This window comes from Emydura macquarii, unplaced genomic scaffold (assembly GCF_026122565.2).
Source record: "Emydura macquarii macquarii isolate MOO-44397 ecotype Brisbane River unplaced genomic scaffold, CSIRO-AGI_Emac_v2 contig_1253, whole genome shotgun sequence".
NCBI classification, from domain to species: domain Eukaryota; kingdom Metazoa; phylum Chordata; order Testudines; family Chelidae; genus Emydura; species Emydura macquarii.
The window spans coordinates 59,819,674-59,839,079 of record NW_027131390.1 but is presented as its reverse complement, the minus strand read 5'-3'; the positions used below and the strand labels follow the sequence as shown (position 1 = coordinate 59,839,079).

At 45.6% G+C, this 19,406-nt stretch overlaps 1 protein-coding gene across 1 annotated transcript in view; it reads right to left on the bottom strand.

Moving 5' to 3' along the window:
• The window catches only part of PGAP1 (post-GPI attachment to proteins inositol deacylase 1), a 71,079-nt gene that overhangs the window by 19,833 nt on the left and 31,840 nt on the right, over positions 1-19,406 (bottom strand). Inside the window, exons 14-19 of the mRNA XM_067548976.1 lie at positions 18,353-18,428; positions 17,978-18,051; positions 17,829-17,880; positions 16,086-16,152; positions 7,337-7,445; positions 6,827-6,865 (exon numbers count right to left, since the gene is read on the bottom strand). Coding sequence (XP_067405077.1) covers positions 6,827-6,865; positions 7,337-7,445; positions 16,086-16,152; positions 17,829-17,880; positions 17,978-18,051; positions 18,353-18,428 — 417 coding nt within the window. The remainder of the gene's footprint in view (positions 1-6,826; positions 6,866-7,336; positions 7,446-16,085; positions 16,153-17,828; positions 17,881-17,977; positions 18,052-18,352; positions 18,429-19,406) is intronic.

The following is a 19,406-nucleotide window of genomic DNA, read 5'->3' as shown; positions in this document are numbered from 1 at the left end:
TACATTACAGCAGTTCACTGCAAAACTGGTTTTTCAATGCTTCCTGAAGCTGAAGCATTCTGAGGTTGGCTCTGAGCGAGGCGCTGGAATCTGGTTGCTCAAAATTTGCAGCCAGCCTATTAGTCTCCACAGCCCAACCTTGGGGGAACTTTTCCCCCTTTGTTTCACGCAAATTATGTAGCACACAGCACGCAGATATAACTGGCGGGATGTTCTTTTCACTGATGTTAAGCCTACTAAGCAGGCTTCTCCATCTGGCTTTTAAACGGCCAAATGCACATTTCACCACCATTTGCTAAGCCTGTATTGAAACGCTCTTTCTTGCTGTCCAGGTGCCCAGTGTAGGGCTTCATTAGCCAAGAGAGCAAGGGGTAGGCAGGATTCCCCAGGATCACTATTGGCATTTCCACATCCCCAATGTTTATTTTTTGGTCAGGGAAGAAAGTGCCCACCTGCATCTTATTGAACAGACCCAAGTTCCTAAAGATACGCACATCATGCACCTTTCCAGATCACCCCACACTGATGTCGGTGAAACGTCACGTGATTCACAAGGGCCAGCAACACCATTGAGAAGTATCCCTTCCAGTTTATGTACTCTGTGGCAAGGTGGTCAGGTGCTAGGATAGAGAGATGTGTGCCATCTATTGCCCCTCCACAGTTTGGGAACCCCATTGTGGCAAACCCATCCACTATGTCCTGCATGTTTCCCAAAGTCACTACCCTTCTTAGCAGAAGCCTATTGATGGTCCTGCACACTTGCATCACAGCAGTTCCAACGGTGGATTTACCAACTCCGAATTTATTCCCAACTGACTGGTGGCAGTCTGGGGTTGCCAGCTTCCACAGAGCGATGGCCATTTGCTTCTCCACTGTCAGAGCTGGTCTCAAGCGAGTATTCACGCACTTCAGGGCTGGGGACAGCTCTGCGCAAAGTTCAAAGGAAGTGGCCTTTCATATATGAAAGTTCTGCAGCCACTGCTCATCATTCCACATCTTCATAACGATGCAATCCCACCAATCTGTGCTTGTTTCCTGGGTCCAGAACTGGCGCTCCACAGACTGAAGATGATGCATGACAGCCTGCAGCAAATGAGAATTGTTCCGCTCTATGGCTTATAGCAGGGCAGCCTCACTAACAACACCACCTCCGTGCTGTGGCTCCTGTCTCGCCTTTGAACATACTGCAGGATAAGCCATGAAGTATTTGTTATGCTCACAATGATAGTGCAGAGCTGAGCGGGTTCCACGTCTGTCCAGCAACCGCATGTATGCGGCATAAAAAAACGGCGCAAAATAGTGTTTGCAGTTTGCTTGGGACAAGAAGGGAGGGGGAAGGAGCACACTGCATCATGGGAGGATGACAAGCTTTTGCAGCTAGTTGCACTGTGGGATAATTAGCCTTGGTGCACTGCTTTGAATGTCGATCCAAGCATGGCGAGTGGGGACGCAAGAGCCCGGTGCAAGGAGTGTGGTGTGATCACGCAACTGCAACTTCTACAATTTGGCGGGTGAAAGTCAATTTAAAGTAAATCGTTTTCAGTCAGCAGTGTTGAGATACCCAGAGTGACTGGATAAGCAGCTGATGAGTTGTTCTAATTCAAGCTGCTGAATCCCTGCTGATTTACTATCTCCATACAATCTTTACTCATCCTCATGTCCTGACCGGCTAACTTGCTCAAGTTTAAAACACTACTTAACTTGACCTATAGATTTTGGTATGTATATGGGAGTCAGGGGTCAGAGAAAAACTTGAGTTATAGCTCAAGCTGACAATGCAATGAAAAAACAAGGTTACTTACCGGTAACTGATGTTCTTTGAGATGTGTTGCTCTCATGTCCATTCCACTATAGGTGAGTGTACCTATAGTGCATGGTTCCCGGAACTTTTTTCCCCTTAGCAGATCCCGTAGGGCCGGCTCTGGTGCCTTTGGGAGTCCTGTGCACATGCCGCGGTATATGAGGCACTGCCGGCCCTACACCCCCTCAATCCCTTCTTTCTGCCAACTCCGGCAGTGGGGACAGGGGGTGGGTTGTGGAATGGACATGAGCAACACATCTCGAGGAACACCAGTTTAGTGAGGCTAGGACTGGCGGGGGGAACTGTGATCACCTGGTCCAATGAGTGTCTGCTCGGCACATATACCGAGGCCAACCACACCTGAAGCAGTCTGAGCCTCAGACGAGCTAGTCTCACTACGTACGTGCAGGCTGCCATGTAGCCTAACAGCTGTAGGCAGTGCCTGGCTGTTGTCGTGGGCATTGGTGCAGCTGAGAGATGATAGAGACCATCGCCTTGAAATGTGGCTGAGGCAGGAAGGCTCTTTCCTGGAAGCGTCCAGGGTGGCTCCAATGAATTCTATACATTGCACTGGGGTTCCTGTGAACTTCTGCTTGTTTATGAGCCGTCCATGCTTGCTGCACGTGGAGCAAGTGAGGGTCACGCTCTCCTGCACTTAGGACCTGGACCTGCCCCTGATCAGCCAATCGTCCAGGTAAGGAAAGATTTGCACACCCTTTTGTGTCAGGTGGGCAGCCCTACCACCATGCATTTGGTGAACACCCTTGGAGCAGAAGACAGGCCAAAGGGTAGGGCTGCAAATTGGTAGTGGGAGCCAATGACCCTGAAGCGGAGGAAGCGCCTGTGGCTGGGGAGGATGGACACATGAAAGTATGCGTCCTTGAGGTCAAGTGCAGCATACCAGTCTCCTGGATCCAGGGAAGGGATTATGGAGGTTAGGGAAACCATGTGAAACCTGAGTTGTTTGATATATTTGTTTAGATGACACAGATCTAATATGGGTCTCAGACCCCCCTTCGCCTTGGGGATGAGGAAGTACCTCAAATAGAACCTCTTTCCCCTTCTGCATTGAGGGACCATTTCTACTGCTCCCATGTTGAGGAGGGTGTCCACCTCCTGCAAGAGGAGTTGCTCGTGAGAGGAGTGCCTGAAGAGGGACGGAGAGGGAGGGTTGTGGGGGGGGAGGGGTAGAAGTAAACTGCAGGGAATAGCCCCCTGAGACTATCCCAAGGACCCAATGGTCCGACGTGATCTTTGTCCATTCGGGATAGAAGGGCCTTAACCTGTTTAGGAAGGGGCAGATCCAGGAGAGCAGTAGGGGTGCCACCCTCGGGCGCACCATCAAAACTGCCTCCTCTGATTGCCCGACCCCCTTGTGGGCCCCTGCTGGTGGGCTGAGGATGAGCTGGGGGGCTGATTTCATCTTCTAAACCCCCTATTTCTGTAGGGTTAAAAGGGCCTAGATGGAGGCCTAGGTTGCTGCTGTGCCTGGGGCCATGACTGCCGCCTGGAAGCCTGGGGCATGTACAGGCCCCGGGAGAGAAGCGTAGTCCTGGAGTCCTTCAGACCGTGCAGCTTCACATCGAAGAGGAGGTCCTGAATTGATTGCTGCACCTCTTGGGACAGGCCCGAGGACTGCAGCCACGAGCACCTTCTCATGGAAATGGCGGAGGCCATGGCCCTACCCGCCGAGTCAGAAGCATCACTGGACATCCGGAGCGCTTCCCTAGCCACCGTGATTCCTTCGTCCAGGATGATGGTAAAGTCTGTGGCCTGGTCCTGGAGCAGGGCCTCAGCAAACCGCCTGAGGGAGTCCCACAAGTTAAAATTATATCTACCCAGGAGGACCTGATGGTTGGCAATCCTGAACTGCAAGGCTGCCATGGAATAAATCTTTCTCCCAGACAAATCCAGCTTTTTGTTGTCTTTGTTCTTGAGAGTGGAACCTGGCTCGCCTTGCCTGTCCCGCTGGTTGGCTGCGTCTACCAGGGTTCCCGAGGCTGGGTGAGTGAACAAATACTCGAACCCTTCAGCTGGGACATAATACTTTTTCTCGGCCACCTTTGACATAGGGGCAACCGAGGAAGGGGTTTGCCACAGGGCCTTTACAATTTTGAGGACCCTATCGTGGACTGGTAGGCCTCTCTCGCTGGGGCAGTCGCCGCCAGCACATTGAAGAGGGTATCATCGGCCTCCTCTAACTCCTTCACCTCCAGTACCAAGTTAGAGGCCACCCTCTTCAGCAGCTCCTGGTGCACCCTGAAATCCTCCAGTGGTGCCATGTGGTCCTGGGAGACTGCCTCGTCTAGCGAGGAGGAAGAGGACTGTTGAGGCGCGTCCTGTGGGTGCTCTCTCACCTGACTAAAGGATGCACCCTTAGAGGGTCCCTTCCATGGGGTCCGACTCCTCATCTGAGGAGTGGTGTCTATGGGCCTTCTCCTGTGCCGGAGGCACGGACTGAACCCCCAATGACAGGATGGATTGGGGTCCCCACCCCATCTGGATGCCCCATGGGGCCCAATAAGGCCATTGTTGCGGCCATTGTCCCTGGGGCCAACCTGGGGCTGACTGCACCACCGGCTGTGACGCCTTGTGAGGGTGTCGGCTGTCCCGACTACTGTCCCCCCTGTGGGACCCCGAGCCACTGGACTGGCGGTGCTGTGCACTTCCTCAGTCCCAGGTGCCATTCCGTGCCAGGGATCATCCTCTCGGCACCTCCGACCTGGAAGACGACGAGGACACCTCTGTGGCCGTGAGTTGAGGTGCTCTCCGAAGAGCTTGAGGTACTGGAGCATCGTCTCGGTACCGATGACTTGCGGTGCTGCTTGCCCTTAGGTGACCGAGACTGGCACTGTTCCAAACTCCGCGGTGCCGAGCTGGACTCCGGTGACCAGGTTCTTCATTGGAGCTGTGCAGTGCCGGGTCCTCTGATGGCGACCAGGTTCTGCATCGCCTCAGTACGGGCGAATTCCTCGGTGCCGGAGATCTGGAAAGGGAGCTGTCCAAGCGCCGCCTGGCAGACCTCGACCGGTGCCGCCTCTTGGCCTGCGCTGCCGCCGGTGCCGGGAACTGATGTCGGAACCGATAGGGAGACTCCTCATCCTGAGTCAAAGCAGGCTGGCTCGACGATGCCGACCTGCAGCGACTGCTGGGGGAGCGTCCTCGCTCTACCCCTGGTGGCCGTCCGATGAGAGATTTTCCTCCCCGCACCAGGGACCTCCACCACCCTTCGGGGGGGACCCAACGCAGGTTTGCCCCAGGACACCAGCCCCTTCTCCCTCGGCGGAGGGGGGGAAGGAGGTGGCATAGGCAAGGCCAACAAGGCTCTTGCCACCTGAAAAGCCTCCGGTGTCAACGGCATCAGCAGGAGCACTCTCCCACTCCCAGGAGTCAGAGGAGGCTCCCTGCGTGGAGATGCAGGCACCGGAGAAGACTCGATGGGACGGGTTCAGTGCATCTCCACACTCGACCCTGCCCGTACCGACGGAGCGGGGAGTGTCCGCGCTCCATCTCTTCTTCAGCATCAGGGATGTTGCTTGGTGCCAAGTTGAGCCCAGTACCGGCGGTGCATTCTGCACTGCTCAGTGCTGAGGTGGAGCAGGACAGCTTGGACGCCAGGCAGAGCACTGCCTCCATGAGCAGGGCTTTTAACCGGATCTCTCTGTCCTTCTGAGTCCACGGTTTAAAAGTCCTGCAGATTTTGCACTTATCTTTTTTGTGCTCTTCCGCCAAGCACTTAAGGCACTGATCATGGGGGTTGCTGAGCAGGAAGGCCTTCCCGCAGGAGGCGCACAGCTTAAATCCTGGCAAACGGGGCATAGCCCGGCTGCTGTAAGTCCCTGCAGGGACTTACTTATCTAACTACACTTAACAACATTTAACTACACTTAACTACTTAAAGCTAAGTAAACTACTTCGAATAACAAACAGTTCAAGGAAGGGGAATAGAATTTGCAAAGAACAAGGCTAGTTCCAGCAGCCCTCATGGGCAGAAGGAAGGAACTGAGGGGGCGTAGGGCCGGCAGTGCCTCATATAATGCGGCACGTGCGCGGGACTCCAGGCGGCACCAGAGCTGGCCCTACGGGATCTGTTAAGGGGAAAAAGTTCCGGGAACCATGCACTGTGGCGTGCACTCACCAATAGTGGAATGGACATGAGCAATCACTTGAAGAACAAGCCCTTAATGTTCATCATTTTGTTGTGCTGTACAAATAAAATAGAGATCTTTGCCTATTAATTTTATAAAGCTAGGTGATAAGTGGGATGGAGGAAGGAAAGTGACCTAAGCTAGTGCTAAAAACACATTGTTAATATTAAAAAGCATCTTAAGTGTTACAAACCACACACTAGTTCTTATTGACATACAAAGAGTTTATAGACTGGGTCCTAACTGGTTCCGTTTACTTTGTTGAATACCCTGTAGTCATAGCTAATCAAATTACTAATTCTATTATTAACCATTGACTAGTATTAAAAATTTTAAGTGGTTTTTTTTTTTTTTTTAGTACAACTTGCCATGACAAAATTAGAGCAAAATATATTCTAACCCATGCATATAAAAAATCTATACAAAGTTGAGAAAAGCTAGAATATCTTTTATAATTCTTTAAAAATTTAGGGCAAAATCTATCCTGGTATGTTGTATTGCTGAGTAGAAGTACTTTAATCTAACATTGGATGGTATCTTATAGCCACATGCACATTCTATCATGAGAGAATCCAAGAGGGGCATAGTAAAAAACAGCTAATTTTAAAACAGTGTATTATACACATTTAAAAGAAAAAAAATCCAAACACTATTTTTGGCAGAACTTTTGGTTCCATACATCACTCTTTTAAAATATTGCTTTTATAGTCCACAATTTCTCAGATACAGCACTGACTTACATTATAATTAAATCAAGACAGTACTCAAGAATGTCATGTGTGTTTTCATTTATGTTTGTCATTTACCAAGTGGATCAACCATAGACATATACTAGTGATACGCAAAACAAAATTAAATATTAAAAAGGTTTCCTTACTTGCCCAAGAACTTGTGAGAATGAGGTCTTGAGGGTTACCTAGTTGAACACACACATTAAAAAGAACTTTAACATTTTGTTGAATATTACTGTTAAGTGACTGTTAAGTGATCTTTTCAATAATGCTAAGCACAAACATTAGAAAATTAACACTATTTCACATTTTGGCTTCCTGAAAAAGAAAAAAAAGTCTTCTATATCAGCATCAGCTCGATAGTTGAAATGTATCTCATCTCACCCTCAGATAAGGAAGGCTCAAATGATATTTTAAAAGGGTTTATTTGTTTGAAGATATCAGCCAAGCTTTCAATAGACCTTAAACCACTTCCAAACTACTTTTATCTGCACTACATAAATAAAAAATGATAGAGAATATTAAACACCTTTTGATTTGATGAGCAAGCAAAAAAAATTGAATTGTTAATTCCTCAAAACTAGCTAGAAACGAATCCTCTAGCTACACAGTAATGTAAATTATAAATGGTAAAGAAATTAACTCCTGTTACTTACTTCATACTGACAATCTGAAGATGAATAAATATTTAATGCTGCAACAGTGCTGTCATTTTCAGGTTGTGCAATATGTAGTTTTGCAGAAATCTCAGTAAAAGATGGAACTCTGAAATGAAAACAATTAGTAAATGCTCTAGTTATAATAAAAAAATACAGAAATATTATAGTGTTCAGCACAAGGGGCTGCAAAACACAAGCAACATATAAAAGTATCACAGCAGGGACCAGCCTGATGGCATAGTGGTAGTTTAGTTATACCGTCATGAAGAACCGGGTTACATTTTCAGTCCAAGTCTCTTTCTCTGAGCTGGCAATAGCCAGGGTACTAACATAAGATGACTGCAAGCTCAATCCCCTAGAGGAGGAACTCATAACAGTCCTTAGTGAGCTAAGTAAGGGGTGGGCTCTGATGGACTGAAAAAAATTCAATCCAGTCCCCAGCAAGTAAACTGTCGATTGGAGCTTCTGTGTTCAAGAGCTGGGGAAGGTGCATATATGCAAAAAAGGGAAAGTGAGAATCCTCAGAGCGCTGAAATGAACAGGGAAGACTACTGTTGGCCCAATCCTCCTTTTATAAAATACATGAAAGAACAGAGCCACAAACACCCCTCCTTCCTACCAAGAGACACTTCAGCCTGATACGCTGTAACTTTAATCAAAAGCTAAAACCTCAACTGACTCTTATTGTTCTACCTTTTGAAATATTCACTTCAGTCTTTTTAAAATATTCATTTACTGCATATCATTGGAACAAGAGATCCCAGATTTTTGTCTTTATTCTCTGCAAGTCCTACATTCCAGTTTGACATGGTTCCAAATCATATTATTTAGTAATAGTTCAAGTCTGTCTTTACTTTGAATAATTCTATCTGTTTTAAGATTATTTGTAAAACCACTCCACTGACAATGTTATCTGTTGATTTTACCCACTTTCAGAATATTTGTAAAAATCCTATTTTATATGTGCTTAAGTCAAAAATGAAATAATGTTTGCTTTAAAAGACATGTAAGTTCTTCAGCTAGGAGTCTGCACTGAGTAATTGGAGTGTGAATGGCTGAGCAATTGAGGTGGGTGTAGACAGGGAAAGTTATTGAACAATTGGTCTAAGTAAGGAATGTCGAAACATGATGAAGAAAACACCAGCCTCATCTCAAACATTTGAGAGAGGAAGAAAGGAGCGAAGATAATAACTTTTACCACTCAACTGGCCGAAGAGGAGTCCACCCTGATAACTTTGGAGTCAGCCCACTTCAAAGGACAAAATCTGATCAGACTTGCAACAATGTGGGTGATTAAGGATCACACCAGATGCAGCATGACAGAGCAAAAACCCATAGACTCACATGGATCTTTTTGCTATAAAATGGGACAGAAAGATGAAGGCTAGAGGTTTGGGTCTACATCACCAACCATCCAAGAGTATTGATGCACATCAGCAGAACCTTGCTCCTCACCCTCGTGCAACTGTCACCTGGCCAGTGACTACCACGAGCACCAAGAGGCTGGTAACTATAACATCTGTGAGACCCCTATGTATGTTTGTCTGTCTCCCTGTCTGTGTATGCCTGTCTGTGTGTATGAGTGTGAATGAAAGTACCAACTGAAACATGTCAATGGAGTATACTTTATTTGCAAGAATCTCTGTATTTGTAAAGCACAATATTGATATTGTTACAGTGTTGATACTGTTTCCCTGGTATTTGCATTATTGATACTATTTACCAAATTTTTGTATTCACAATAAGCATGGCTTGTTGCCTTATCCCCTGAAAAAGATTCTGTGATATTTGTTATTTGGATAACACTACAACATCTGAAATGTTCATCAATTTTCAAAACATTTAATCTAAATTGTAACCTACAATGTATTATAATTAATCCTATTTCAAACCCATTTTATGTTCTAACCTCAAACCCAAGAAGCTTCTGATGATGGTCAGAGCAGCTTATTATTTATGAGAGCCATTAGAACAAATTGTACACACTACTTTTAAATATGTACTTGCCTAAGAGAGCATAAAAGTATAATTGTAATTAGGTTATTGCTAACCATTAAATATGAATTTTGGAATTTGTTTTGTATGTAAGAATGAAAGAATATTTCTTCAAAGCACCATAAGCACTACCATAGTGTATTTCAGATAAATAAATGGAATATATTAACTGATGTTCAAGGACTGACCTCCCCAGTCTGAGATAACTGGGCTGCACTTCTCGTCTTACAAATACTGGAGACAGTTCAAACTTGTTCATGTTTTTTCTGCTATCACTCCCCTACATACTTCCAAAACTCCATAGATACACTAGGGCTAGATGCCTGCCTCACTCGGTCTCTTTTGTTCATCTCTAGAAGCACAGAGAAGATGGAACATGGCCTTTCTTTTTCCTGGTGAGAATTCTTGAGGCAGGGAGCAGTCCCCAGGGGCAGCCAACCAGTGTAACAAACTTTTATGCCACTCCCCCACATAGCCAGGGGACATGGAGTACATCAGGGCAGAGAGGAGCATGTTACAACCCGGTTGACAGCTGGCATAGATTGGAGAGCTCTTAGGCCATAATCAACTCTGATGCTCATCCCAGATTGTGTCAAATAGAGCTTTGGCACAGCAAAGAATCTAGGCCTAAATCCTTTTTAATAGATTATATTTACTCTAACAGAAATATCTTATTCAGTTGTGTTAACTACATACATGGACCCTGAAGAAGCGATCAGAAAGATACCTAAAGGCGCACAACCCCCCACCCCTTCCCCAGTTTGTCCTTAAGGAAAATGTAGTAAGGTTTGTCCTTTCCAAGAACAAAATTTCTGAGACTCTTCTTGCCAATACAATGGCAACCAAGAAACAAATTTTATGGAAAGGAGTGACCTAGCTCCCAGGATTTCAACTGAACTACTACTGTACTTGGGTCAGAGACAATTCTGTGTTGCCCATCTGCTCTCCCCTTTACATGGCTTGCCCTGATTAACACCAGGGAGCTCACACCCAAGAAAAAATGGTTACTAACCTTCCGTTACTGATGTTCTTCGAGATGTGTTGCTCGTGTCCATTCCAAGTAGGTGTGTGCATGCCGTGTGCACAGTCGTCGGAAGGTTTTTACCCTGGTGGTATCCATCGGGTCGGCTCTGGTGCTCCCTGGAGTCGTGCACTCCTAGTGCCGTATATAGGGCCCTCCTGCCTCCTCAGTTCCTTCTTGCTGGCTGACTCCAACAGAGAGGGAGGCAGGTGGGTCTTGGAATGGAATGAGCAACACATCTCGAAGAACATTTACAGAAAGTTAGTAACTGATTTCTTCTTCGAGTGCTTGCTCATGTCGATTCCAAGTATGTGACTCCCAAGCAGATCCGTAAGAGGAGGGGTCAGAGTTCATTGACCTGTGGATTGCAGCACCGCTTTGCCAAATGCCACGCTGTCTCTGGCTTGCTGTGTAACACCATAGCGGGCAGCAAAGATGTGCATAGATGACAATGTCATGGTTCTACAAATGTCCTGGACTGAGACCTGAGCCAGGAATGTTGCCAAGGATGCCTGAGCCCTTGTGGAGTGAGCTGTCAGCGCTGGGGCAGGTACCTTTAACCAAGTCATAACAAGCCTAGATACAGGATGTGATCCATGATAAGATTCTTTGGGATGATACCAGGTGGCCTTTCATCTTATCTGCTATTGCTCCAAATAGCTGAGTTGTTTTACTAAATGGCTTCATCCTTTTGATATAAAAAGCCAAAGCCTATGTAATGTCCAGAGAGTGGGAGCCTCTGCTCCCAGCTGTTGGCATGTGGCTTTGGGTAAAAACCCAGGAGAAATATATCCCGGTGTGAGTGGAATTGAGATACCACCCTTGGAAAGAAGGTTGGGTGAGGGCATAGCTGAACCTTGTCCTTATAAAAAAAAAAAATTGTGTATGGAGACTCAGAAGTGAGGGTCTTGAGTTCAGAAACCCTCCTGGCCGATGTTATAGCCACCAAAAAGACTACCTTCAAGGACAGACAGGCCCCATCAGTCTGAATAGGACTAGGTTGAGGTCCCACTGGGGAATGGGCTGCCGCGTTTGAGGATATAATCTGTCCATACTTTTGAGGAAGCGCCCGACCATAGGGTTAGCAAAGACCGACCAGCCCGCAACCCAGGGATGAAATACCAAGACTGTGGCCAGGTGGACCTTGATTGACAATATGGATAGTCCTTGCTGCTTTAAATGCAATAGATAGTCCAAGATTAAAAGGAATTGACGTCTGCATAGGTGGAGTGCCCTTCTGGACTGACCAGACTGAAAATCAATTCCACTTCAGCAGGTAAGAGGCCCTGGTGGAAGATTTTCTGCTGCCAAAGAGGACCTCTCTAACTGACTTCGAGCATATGGATTCCAGGGGGTTCAACCATGGAGTTTGCATGCTATGAGGTGGAGAGATTCAAGGTTGGTATATTGAAGACAGCCGTGGTCTTGGGTGAACAGATTTGGAACCAGGGGCAGGCTGATCCAAGTTTCCACTGACAAATTGAGGAGTATGGTGTACCAATGTTGAGACGGCCAGGCCAGTGCTACCAGAATCAAGGAGGATCCTTCCTTCCTGACCTTCAGCAGTACCTTGTGAACGAGTGGGATAGGCGGGAACACGTAAAACAGATGACCCGTCCGTGGGATGAGGAATGTGTTTATGATTGAACCCAGGCTGTGATTCAGGAAGGAGCAGAACTGCAGGCACTTCCTATTGTGTTTCATTGCGAACAAGTCTATGTGGGAACTCCCCAATGCTGGAAAATGCTGTTCACCATGTCTGGGCGAACAGACCACTCGTGGATGGAGAAAGACCTGCTGAGGCGGTCCGCCGACTCATTCTGAGATCCTGGAAGGTAAGATGCCTTGAGGTGTATCGAGAGGGCTAGCAACTGTCCTAAAGTCTGAGGGCTTCTTGGCACAGGGGAAAGGCTTCTGTTTATACAGAACATCGCTGTTGTATTGTCCATCATGACTGATACAAATTTGCCTTCCAGGTGGGCTTGGAAGGTTTGGCAGGTCAGATATGCCACTCTCAGCTCTCTGCTATTGATGTGCAGTGGGAGTCCTGCTTGAGACATAGACCTTGAGTTCTGAGCCCTTCTAGATGGGCCCCCACCCCATTGCTGACGCATCCATGACTAGCGACAGCAAGAGATAAGGTTTGGAAAAGGGGACGCAGACAGACTGCGCATTGAGCCACCAGTGAAGAATCTCAATCACTGAGGGTTGGAACGAGACCATTCTAAGGGGTATCAGGTTGGGTGGTATACTAAGGATAGCCAAACCTGCAGAGGCTCGAGCCGGACTCTTGCATGTTGAACGACATACATGTATGCAGCCATGTGTCCCAGCAGCTTCAGGCAATTCCGTGCTGTGGGGGTGAGTTACTGCCTTAGGTCCTCTATAATGAAGCATATAGCTCGGAAACAGGACTCTGGGAGGAATGCCCTGGCTTGATTCAAGTCCAGTACTGCTCCTATGAATTCTATCCTTTGAATGGGAAAGAGTCAATTTGTGTGTGTTTATTAGCAGATCTAGCTTGACGAAGGTTGCTCTTATCAAGTTCACATCCACATCCACCTCCACCTGTCCCCTGGCGTGGGCTTTAATCAGCCAGCCATTGAGGTACGGATATACCTGTATGTTCTATCTCCCAAGACACACTGTGACAACTACTATGCATTTGGTGAACACCTGAGGGGCCACTGACAGGCTGAAGCGGAGGACTGTGAATTGGTAGTGGGTGTAGGGTCACTATGAAGTGGAGGAATCTTCTGTGGATTGGGGCAATAGTACCTTCAAGTCGAGGGTGGCATACCAAAGTATTTTCGCTCTGTCCTCTTTGCTGTAGGGGGCAAAGAGGGTGGGGGCGGGCGCAAAGAGGCTGGTGTTTGCCACAGAGTTTTTCTTCCTTCCTGGATGGTTTTAATCAGAGGCAAGGCAATCCTGGATGGTCCAGCAAGAGTCAGAATGTCTACCATGGGGTCCATGCTCTCCGATATCTCTTCCATTTGTAGCCCCAAATGTGCTATCCTTTTCAGGAGCTCCTGATGAGTCCTGCTGTCATCCAAGACCAGAGCCACAGAAGTTCCCTCCACAGCTTCATCTGGAGACGAGGATGACGACACCCTCACCGGCACGGGACCTTGTTCTTGGCCTTCTGCCCTGAGAAGATCATGCGGTGCCAGTTCTTCTGGCTTGGTGCCGAGTGTTGTGCTGTGCAGCTAGTCTTGCAATGATGGTGGTGGTGGAGGTGCCCGACTACCTGAGGACACTGAAAACGAGCTCCTGCAGTAGGATTCCTGGGCCTGGTGGAAAGGCCATGGGGTCCGAAACGGCCATTGGGCTGGCATTTGTCACTGCCCTGGCCAGGGCATGGGCAAGTTGTGTGCCATTGGGTTGGTCCCCAGGTGCCGCCTCTGCAACCAGTGTCTGCTCCTCCTCAAAGTGTATAACTTTGCTTCAGATTTGAAGGGCAAAGTCTTGCTCCAAGGTGACCAGAGCAGGGCAGTGCCAGATGGTGCCAGGGAGCGGTGCTGGTGGGAAGGTGACCAGTGTGGCATCATCGCCAGTTTGACCCTGGACAGCACCTATATTTGTGTTGTTGGTCTAGGGTCTGGTGCCCACTCCCACCTGGATGGAGACAGCGGTGCCATAAGTTGTCAGCTCCCTTGCCACCTTGACTGTCTCTGGCGTACAGGGAAGCTCTTTAGTCTGCTCCCTCTCTCAGGGAGGAGAATCCAGTGGCACTGGACTCAACGGACCCCTCCCTGGGACTAGAGTCAACACTGTGTTTGAGTGGCCCGACACAAGTCACACTCCACTCAAGCCTTTAAGCCCTGGTTGTTTTGGCGGAGGTGAGCGCCCCCATCTGTCTTCTTTTGTTTTTTCCATAGCGCCAGGGATTGGGATCGGTGTTTCGCTTTTCCTTGCAAGGAGCCACTCAGTGCCAGATACTGATGCCAAGCATCTTTTGTCACAGAGCTCTTTCTCTGGGCCGTAGACACTCTTGTTGCTGCCAGTGTGTTCCACACCGAAGTTGACATGCTGGGCGCTGGTTCGGTCAGGCTCTGCTCAGAGTGTGGGCGGAGGGCTGCTTACATCAGGAGGAACTTGAGTCTTTGGTCTCGCTCCTTCTTCATTCTGGGGTGGAATCCCTGCAAATTTTGCAGTGGCCCCTCTGATGGGATTCTCCCAGACACTTCAAACAAGTCATGTGGGGATCGTTTCTGGGCATAGGCTTGTTGCAAACCCACACAGTTTGAACCTGTAGGACTGAGATATGCCCCGGTCCCAGAGAGGAGGGGTGACCCCGATAATTTGTGTCCTAACTATTCTAAGTACTAATCTATATACTAACTTACACTAATACTAACGCTTATAACTATATACAGGTAGAAGAGAAAAGTTCACTGGGAAGCGCTTGTCAAAGCAAGAGAGAACTGATGTTCCAGTGACCATCACAGGCAGTAAGAACGAACTGAAGAGGCAGGGGGTCAGCAGGGTCCTATATACAGTGCCCTCCAGGGGGCACTAGAACTGACCCGATGGATACCATGAGGGAAAAAACCTTCCAGCGACTGCGCACCCGGCACACACACACACCTACTTGGAATTGACATGAGCAAGCACTTGAAGAAGAAAGATATTTGCCCCTTGCTTTAAGAATGAAGAACTGACATTTTTTTGGCTTTTTTCCCCTATGTATTTTGACCTTCTGGAGGATTTGTGAGGGTACTCATTGTTAGAAGGCGAGTCTCCTCCTTGTCTAGTGTTCTCTTTTAGGCTTTATATCAGGGTTCTGAGCCCTTGTACTTACTCTTCACCCTCTGAAATATAGCTGGAAAGGAATGAGAAGAATGTCCAAGAGTGCCCCGATCTCTCTTAGGCAGAAGAAGAGAGAATGAAATTGCACATGCATGAGAACTGCATGTGCTTTAAGTGGATAACTGAGTCTTTTGTTAAGATGCCAGATTTCTTACTGAATGACTCAATTACCCATTTAAAGCACATGCAGTGGAACCCTGTAGCTTTCCCTTTAGAAGTGGTTCAGAACAGGAGGCTGAGGGACATTTTAGATTTACTACTGAAAAACTGTTAGTCAGTGAGGAGAGTCCAGTTTGCTGAGTTCCAAAGACTGAAGAGGACTGACTGATCAATGCCAAAGAACAGAGAGAGAGAGAGAGAGAGAGAGAGAGAGAGAGAATGTACAGAAATCCAGAGATACCATAACAAGCTGTCAAGGCTCCCAAGCTCCCACCCCTGGCAGAGTGAACGTTAGCATCCCTTCTACAGCTTCTGGGATGTCTTCCTCCACAGATGTAACATCTTTTGAACTTCAGAGTACTGCCGGAATATGGCCTATCCACACTGATGGGAGAGAAGGGAGCACATAGAAAAAACAGCACTGGAAATGTTGGCCCCTTAAGGGAGAGGAGTAAAGATTTTGCTTGCTGCTCGCCCTAAATCAGCTTTACAAGCAAAGATTTGCAATGTACAAGGAGAGAATGCTGAACTACCAATCTATCTTCATCATTCATTTAGAGAATCTGGTGCCAGAGGTGCAGTCAACCCCTCGAATTTCATGGACAAGTCTGAACTACCTCTGGTATTTACAGGAAAAGAGATGCAGCCCAAATGTCTACAACAGGGGGAGAAATTCTATTCCAAAAAGATCATTCTTAATATGCCTGGGATATTAAAATATTGAAAGATAACAAGGAAAAACAGAATCTCAAAACTCCTTACTTAGAGACTGTTATTGAGTCTTCATGTGACCATGGTATATGGAGTCTGTAAACACTAGTTTTCCTTTCTGAAAAGGAATAGAAGTACAAATGAAATATAAAACTTTATTGTACTAGGTTAAAATTACTGTTCATTCACAGTTCAACACAACAGGTAACATGACTATTGAATTATTTCTACATTTCAAATATCTGTGACAACTGTTACAGTTTGCATTGTTAAAAATCACTAATGATACTTTGGAAGACAAGATTCAGTGGAGAATAAAGGCTGTATATCAATATGTATGGAAATAAATCTAAATTTAGACTCATTTAATAATTTATTGAGAGTTAATAATTGGTTGACAATATAAAGTTTGGAATAGTGTGTGTGTGTGATTGATACACATATATATATCGTTACAGTGAAATGTGTCAACTGTCCTCCAATAAGCAAAGTAGCAAAGCTTAACAGGCACCCCACTGTGCCTAGATCTTCTTTTTGTGTCCTTCCACCACAATCACAGGCTTTTCCAGTGTTGGGTATAAAATATGGCCTGGTCTGTAGTCCTGGCAAGATCTTCCATGGCACATGGTTCCTTCAGGAACCTAGATAAATCCTTGCTAATTATTTTCCATTTAGAACCACTCTCCCACACACACAGTAATATAGATTATATCTACAGGTAGAAATTTAAAGCCTGGAATAGAGCCTGGCATGACAAGGTAAAATTAGTTCATGTCCTACGGTATTTAAACTGCAATGATAAACGTAAAATACAGTTGGCATACCAGTACATTTATAAAGTCATCGTGCTTGCGATTGCTACGACCTATGAATGAACTACAGCTCTTTTGCACATACAGTTACTGAACAAGAAACTAAGAAGCTAACATTCAGAGGTGGGGTGAAGGAGGATAACCCCAATTATTTTGTGTTACTGAGCTGTCACATCTAACAAAGTGACATCCACATCTAATTTTACTGACTTTTTTAGGGAACAAAGAAGTGCATTAATTTCCAAACTACCCACATTTTTCTTGTAAACATGCATTATTCACAACAGGATTTTTTCCAGTTTTTGTTTAAAAGAACTGTGTGAATGGATTGAGACCTGTGCAGAGACAGTTTGGGTTAGTTTTTAAAAACTAGAAAAATCTTCTACAGAGAAGAACAGAAGAGTCTAAATGATTCAGGAAAGCAGTAATAAGACACAGAGCTTCTCATCCCTAACTCAACAATTCAGATTTTACTCCAGTCAATAGCAATTGAAAGCCCTGGGCATACGATGACTCAAGAACTCACAGTCCAGATCCTGACAGACACTGTCAACCTACTAAAAGCCCACTAATACAAGTGGCACCTCTCTCTGCAGAGAAATCAAGGCTGGAATGGTTAAGGAGACCAGACTACTCTCTCCCCTTTACAAACAGACCTTCCAGAAAGAGAGGTGAAGCACACTGGCAGGGCAGGATTGTGAAGCTTGCACAGACACTGCCCACATTTTATCTGTTCATTGGACAGAACAAAGGATTTCAGTCTCCAGAGCACTCAGTCTGGCAACTTTCACAAACCTTAACTTTGAGGGCAAAAAACTAACACAAAAAGTAAAGAACTCAATAGCAAATCACACTACAGTATAGAACACGAGAGAGCTGGGAGGCAGATATATTTTAGGCAGATATATTTTTGACAGCTTTTTTTCTATTGTACATTTTACTGCAATCATTTACATACACTTCAGGAACACAATGAATTTACCTTTGTGTGGGTGGCAGTGGCTCTCAATGTAGATTTTAAAAGCTTGGTATATCTAAACAAAAACAAAAAAAACCCTCAAGAAACATGTATTCACTTGCATTTCCAAAGAACTAGTTAATCTCAATTTTGTTTTAATTCAGTATTTTTACCTGGCCAAAGTGCTGGAGCTGTACATGGTAAATTAGACCAGTTGAATTTAATACAATTTTGCTTGAAGAAAGTCCTGTAGAAATGAGGACCCCATATTATTTCCAATTAGTAAATCTAGAAAGCAAAGGCCTAGAGACTGATTTGCTTGAAAAGTTCACTACATCTAAGATTTTTCTTGGAAGTTGAGATACTGTATATGTACATCCAATATACAATATTTATGAAATCCCCAATAGTAAGAGGGTTAAAATAAGGCTTGCTTAATAGGAAATTATCTTTACACTTACTAAAAGATTGATCTTTGGAGTTCTTTTAAGACCAAATTCATTACTCAAAATATGCCAACAAATGCAAGAGCAGTGCATTATACCTACCAAAAGAAAAAAGATGTGTTACAGGAAGCTGTACTGTTCGGGAATCCTCTTTAACTAATTCACAATCCAAAGTAAACTGCAACATAGATATGTTATTTTATTGCATAGCTCTGAAATGAACATAAAGCTAGAGCACTGGGTCTGGCCATGTTCTCTTCAGAACCCCAGGCAGAGGATAACACACAAAGGTTGCCACAAGTCATATTTCTACGCTTTGCTTATGGTGGCTGGCCAGCAGTTGACCCAGCCGCCAGCACAAGCTAGAACAGTTTTAGAGTAGCTTGCTCTGATTTTCAAGAGTGTTGCTGCATGGCCAGGGCACTGCTATCTCCAAGTCAGTGCCTCCTACTCTGGGCACAAGAGGGTGGAATAGGTCTGGCTGTTCCCCTTGAGCATTCCCCCATACAAGAAAACTTAGCTGGCCAATTATATCAGCTTTAACTATGCTTTGCGCCCTTGGAGCAGCACAAATGGGCTGAGCTGAGAATCTGGTCCACAATCTAACAAATATATTTTGTTCATTTAAAACTATTTTCTCATCTCACCTTAAAAACAGTATTTCCAACTTTCCTTTACAAAAATGGTTTTCAAGCTGTTTATAGTATGTACTATAATCAAGTTAACAGAAAGATGGTCTCTCTATAAAATAATCTTACTTCATGATTACACAGACCAATTACTCTCACCTTCTCAATCACAAAACATCTTTGTCACAGTTACTGCAGCTGCTTACATGAAAATGCAAAACTAGGAACATATTCATGTATATTTAGCTGAAAAATTAGCAGACAGACACAAGAAAGAGAGCTAGAATCACAAGCAAGCACCAGTTTGAGAATCACTGCTCTACGCTTTTTTGTGAATTTGTAACTCCTGTTAAGAATTATAGCTACCTTCAGTCGACTAGATGTTAAATTAACTGAAAAATCTACCTTTCCATCACACACTGTAGGACAGAGCTATAATTTGTTGAAGATATTTAGTGCATATTTAATACATTTTCCTTGCAACCAATAATGACAAAATATAGTATTTGGTTATCTTGAACAGATGC